At 33.2% G+C, this 5523-nt stretch overlaps 1 protein-coding gene across 2 annotated transcripts; it reads right to left on the bottom strand.

Annotated features, from left to right (window-relative positions):
• On the bottom strand, window positions 1-5152 carry LOC107435967 (gamma-secretase subunit APH1-like). Of its 2 annotated transcripts, none has more exons than XM_016047598.4 (6): window positions 4991-5151; window positions 4337-4492; window positions 2820-2905; window positions 1876-2001; window positions 1503-1630; window positions 1-302 (listed from the first exon to the last, which is right to left on the bottom strand). In XM_016047598.4, the coding sequence occupies exons 1-6, from the start codon at window positions 5101-5103 to the stop codon at window positions 165-167; spliced, it is 747 nt and encodes a 248-aa protein (XP_015903084.1). In that variant the 5' UTR covers window positions 5104-5151; the 3' UTR covers window positions 1-164. The 2 variants fall into 2 exon arrangements, with proteins under 2 accessions (XP_015903084.1, XP_015903085.1); XM_016047599.4 differs by having other exon boundaries at window positions 240-379; window positions 4991-5152.
• Window positions 5153-5523: the final 371 nt, after the last annotated feature.

The raw sequence follows: 5523 nt of genomic DNA, 5'->3' as shown, positions 1-5523 counted from the left end.
TAGCACAATGTTGTCTTTCCTGCTGCTATGATGCAAGAACAGAATATTTCTTCATTAAAGATTTTGAATCACCACTGAATCATTTTAGTTGACAGAGTGAGAAAAAGGAACTATACAGCTGAGTTAAGAAATGAGAGATTTTACACATCTTTTGCCAGAAAGTATCAACTACCAGGTCTGCTTCGATTTTCTGTCAACCTTCTCCACACCATTTTCCCGCAATGAAGTAGGGTCAAAATTGTGAGAAAGTACAGTAGAGGAACGCCGATGATGCAACCCCCAGATGCAAAATTAACCAGTGTCTATAAAGCAGAGGCAAAACACTCAAGTCAAACTTCTAGCATATGCTGGAATTTTTGTTGAGCCTTTGAATGATATTCTTCAAATCAAAATTGAAAGATAATAATAACAATAAATGAATAAATAAATAAAAACGTAATCAATGTAAATAACCTTACAATCATATAGTTGCAAATTACTAAAAATGCAGAACATTATGCTGCCAAATCAAAACCAACATATTTAAAACATCCTACAATTCTACAACTAGTTCCCTAGCTCAAGTTAAGATAACATTTATTCTCCCTGGCGCAAATCATAAGGTTCAAGTCAATTTGTTTTGTTTACACAGGGCTACACAACTATTGCTATTATATTTTCAACCATAAGTAACATAGCAGATCGAGGAAACATGATATGCAAAGTCCCATCATCATTGCCAAGGAGAAAAATTAGGGACATGCTCTACTATACTATCACATTATTGATAAAACTAACTTTGTAGCAGAATCTCCATGGGATTCTACTGCAAAATGCAACCACTGTCTTGTAAACTTGTGTTCATATGCACATGAGGAGATGCAGATATGCATGTAAAGATCAAAAAGTGTTAAAACCATATAAGGCTGGAATTAAGTAAAATAATAATAATAATATAAAATAAAATCAAGTAATGAACCATAAGTAGAGAGTTCAAGGCAAAGCTTCATTGACAAGAGATGAGTTTAAACAGCAATCGAAATATATGATACTAAGACCAAGAATATTTCTCACTGGACATCCATCACTAGGCCATCTTCCTATAATAGGTAAAACATCAAATGAATGCACTTTTAAGATTTTCACGATGTAGAAAACACAATAATCCTACCATGATATGTAAAAATTCACAACTAGAAAATTTAATAGTCTTTCAGTGGAATACTGCCATGTTATTTTATTTATCAATATTTTCCAACTTATTGTCTCTAGTTGAATGGTGAACACTACCAACATACATACAAATATGCACCAGTATTCCAGTTTCAACTAGCTTTAAATTGTACTTTGAGAAAGAATGATTTATCCCTCATAATTAAATGCATAAATAATAACATAGATGGGCTAGGGTGCTGACCCCCACCATAATGTGGGTGGCAACGCAATCACATCTAATCTGAACATATATATATATATATATATATATAAATGATATTAAACTGCAAGTTAGAAAAGGACTTTACCACCATTCCTGATGCAAGATGAACAATAGGAACAAAAAACTGGTCCACTTTATTCCCTTCCGCATATCCATTAAATGCAATAAGCATTGAGAAAGTGTGAATTGTAACGAATGCAAGAGCAATGACCGCTGCAACATATAACAAAAAGTGTCAGACAAAGTTCGGCCAACTATCATTAATTTGTTGTTGTATTTATAAACTAGCAATAACTATGCTTGAAATTTCCGTTGATCATCCTAATTTCCAATTCAAGCCAGGTTTACTTAACTTTTTGAAAAGTACAAAAGAACATAAGCAATGAAAGTCAATAAATCTATATTGCACCTATAACTTTGACTAGGCGTATCTGAGAAACTAGCAGGGAATTACTCACCAGAAACTAGGAAAAATGGCATCTGTGAGCACCTGTCAACGAAAGCTGTTGCAGGACCAAATGCTGGTGTTAAGAGGCTGAGACAGAAAAACACAGCATGAGCAACACCATGACCCAACCCTCCAGCTGCATGCAATTGATTAAAATTTATCAGCCTATAAATCACCATTGCATTAAACCAGCTCATCATATACACCAAAAAGAAGCACAAACTTTGCACATTTTCGTTCACAGATCTACTTGTTCCATGATCATATCATAACATTGTCAAGTGGACATTCTCCATAGAAAAAAATTATGAATGTCATGGTTAAACACTAATAGCAATTAAATCAAATCAGAAAACATAACTAGGTCAAATATTATGTTTCCTAAGATACAACAGGAAAAGGTAGACCAATACCCTACCCCAATCTAGCCTTTTAAAAGTATGAATAGATGGCCTCATTGAAGTTGCACAAGCTTTCTCCAACAGTAAGATAATCTTAAAGCTCATTATCAAGCCATGTTTTGGATTTGGGATGGGATGCATAAATTACAAGGACATACTGATCAAATAACCTATTATAGTATAGATATGGTAAGGAGAACTAAAACTTCAATGGTTATTTTGAACTCAAAATACACCACGTTTCAACAAACAGATTGAAAAAAAGAAACAAATTGAAGAAGAAGAAAGAATGAACGAAGACAAGTCTATTAATACACATTACCAATTACAAGGTAGTAAAAATCATTATTCAATTTTAACAAAGTAACAAAATCAACTAAGCCGCAGCAATCTAAACTTTATAGAACAAGGATGAGTAATAACCAACCGAAGTTTAGTTTTATATGAATAATAATCACAAGGTAAATATGATGCAAATTAAGACAGCCTCTGCACACAAGAAGTAAACTTGGCGACTTAAGAAAATTGGTCTGAAAATTTCTTCAAGACTTACCCAGAGCAATTTGCATCTTATCTGTCAAAAAGAGGCGTGGTTTTGATACTCTATCAGCAAAAGCATCCAATGTATCTTCTAATCTCCTTCATAAAATCCAACAGGAGAGGTTTTAGTGAAGCAATTGACTTTGTAATGCAATTCTGATTCTCCAGAATTAGCGATAACAGAATTTAATTATTTACATGATCACAATATGAGGAAGAGGACAGCAGAATAAATTTACCTACTGAATGCAAATGAAAGTAACTTTATGAAAAGCGCCACAAAGGAAGAATGCACAATTTGATACTTAAGAACAATAACAGAGTACATATGTAAGGATATCAAGATTAAACAACAATATTACGAAACTGATGGTTCTCTTAGCAGCATTTAAGTTTTAACAGAAAAAAGAGCTTGCTTGAGAAGATGGTCAGATTTCAGTTTTAGCACAAAGAATAGAAGTTATTAAGATCCAAAAGAATAAAAAATGTCCTATATGTAATCTATCTAAAAGGTGATCATTATGAAACTTAATTCTTTAACAGTAGGCATATTAGCAAGGGAATGAGCAAAATGGAAATATCAGATAAACTTATGCAATGCAACAAGAGAGGATGTTTCTCAACTCTTACTCTAAATTAGGAACATGAAAAACACTGCAGAGTAAAATACATGGAAACACCTTTGATGTAAGCCAGGGCCACTTTATAATTGTTCTCATACTAAAAGTTATTGAGCCGTACATATGTATGGTTTATCTTACCTGTACATTAACACTTCGTTTGATTTTAAGAAAAGGTGAGGAAAAAAGAAGGAAAAAGAAAAGACGGGTGAAAAACCCCACACACACCCAAAAAAAAAAAAAAAAAAAAGGTTAAAATTTTTAGTGTCTTTGTTGTAACTGTAAGGAAAGAAGGAAAAGTAAACTCATTGACCAGCTCAGGGCTAAGGCTCAAACAAATGATAGGGTTACTTGTTTGGTTTCAAGAAACACCAGATTTCTAGGACTGTGATAAAAGAGTCGGTATGAAGGTGCATGAAGGGATGGGAGTGAGAGTGACAACAGAATAACTTTTCCTTGCAAGAAATTTAATTTTCGTCAGCAATTTAACGGGGAAAAAAAATATCCCCCTCTTATTACATTTTTACTTCCGATTTTACCTCCTATTTTTTCTCTCCAACCCTAACAAGGAAACCAAAATGCCTCCAAATTTTCCTCCATTTCCTACCAAAATACATGATCCAAACATAACCTAACCGATAATAAAAATTTCTTAAACTCCATAAGGGAATTTTCATCATCTATGATCCCTGTATTCATAGTGTATTTTTCATAGAAAATGTTCCCTAAAACCTGCTTTTCCTTACAAATAGCATGAGGTTTCAAAGTAAGAAGGACCATACTTTAGATGATATCAAGTGAGCTAAAAATCAGAGCTAAAAGAACATAAAAGAAATCTTACAATTCATTTACAAAAAGAACATAACAAGTACACAACCAAACTGAACGAAAATACAACTTAACAACTTACTTATAGATCTTCCAGAAGAGAATCCGGAGACCTTCTTGGAAAGCAACCGCGGTGAAAATAAGAATCCCATATGGCCACCATGTGGTTGAACTCAGAGGAAGAAATGGCCTCCATATTCCAGACAAGATGATCAGGCTTATGAGCCATAACAGTGTACTACAGGCATGAATTATACAAAAACACATGAATCCCAATTCATATTTTAAAACAAATTCTTTTCTATTATAGAATATATTCCATTCTCAATAACAAAAATTTAAAAAGTCGTAGGATTATGATTATCATTTAACTAGAATAGCATGAAACTAGACACAGAATTTTCTAACTTTCCCAAATTACAGGAACTGAAAAAACCCTTTTGTATTTAGTTTCAACACCGAAAAGAAAAAACTGAAAAGAAAATAAAAATCTCCATCATGAATAACAAGAATCCATGAGAACCAATTTTTTTATGGTACAGCAATAAATTAGTTAAATGCAAGTTCTTTATCTATTAAGGAATTAAATTTCTCACTGTTACTTACGAAATCAAAAGTAGAAGAAGAAGAAAAAAAAAAAAAAATTCCCTTTTGAATTTAGTAACAAGACAAAAATAAAAACAATATATTTTTTTCTTTTTTAGTAATTTTTGGTAGAGAAAATTGAGAGAAGAACCTAGAGAGGAGGGTGAGGATCAAGAAGGGCTTTTTGGAGATAACGGAGACGAAGAGGGAGATGGAAGGGCCAAGCGCCAACAAGGCGTATCCGATCCCCGCCGCTACTGTCATTGCCTTTTGCCTTGGCTTTTTTCTGGCTCTCCCTCAGCTCGACTCTCTCACTGTTAGCTTTTACACACTTTCGGGTTTTCTGGCCTCGGGTGGGTGGGTTGTCTCCTATACAAACAGAAATCGGGTTGGATCACTCCCATATTAGATTTTTCGTTTTTTTTTTTTTTTTTTTTTTAACCGTCCACGTTTAAAAAAATTTTAAATTTTACTGTTTACCAATCAGTAATAACCATTGGGAGGTCGTCTTAATTAAAATTGTTTCAGTTCATAAATAATTTATAATTATAATTGAGAAATTATACCTACACTACTTAGAAAAAGAACAGTGCCACATAAGATTTGTCAGGAATGAATTAGTTGGTACTAGAACGTTACAAAAAGGGAGCAAAGAGACTAATAAGAATTCCAACTGTAAGATCC

The sequence above is a fragment of the Ziziphus jujuba genome, chromosome 3, assembly GCF_031755915.1.
Source record: "Ziziphus jujuba cultivar Dongzao chromosome 3, ASM3175591v1".
Lineage (NCBI taxonomy): Eukaryota > Viridiplantae > Streptophyta > Magnoliopsida > Rosales > Rhamnaceae > Ziziphus > Ziziphus jujuba.
Note: the sequence above shows the minus strand (reverse complement) of the source record. Positions and strands in the feature narration are given on the sequence as shown.

Coding starts and splice junctions, on each gene's coding strand:
- LOC107435967 (XM_016047598.4), bottom strand. CDS start 5,103: ATGACAGTAGCGGCGGGGATCGGATACGCCTTGTTGGCGCTTGGCCCT. Junction 4,493..4,990: donor ATCCTCACCCTCCTCTCTAG/GTTCTTCTCTCA, acceptor TCATGCCTGTAG/TACACTGTTATGGCTCATAA. Junction 2,002..2,819: donor TAAGATGCAAATTGCTCTGG/GTAAGTCTTGAA, acceptor AATTGCATGCAG/CTGGAGGGTTGGGTCATGGT.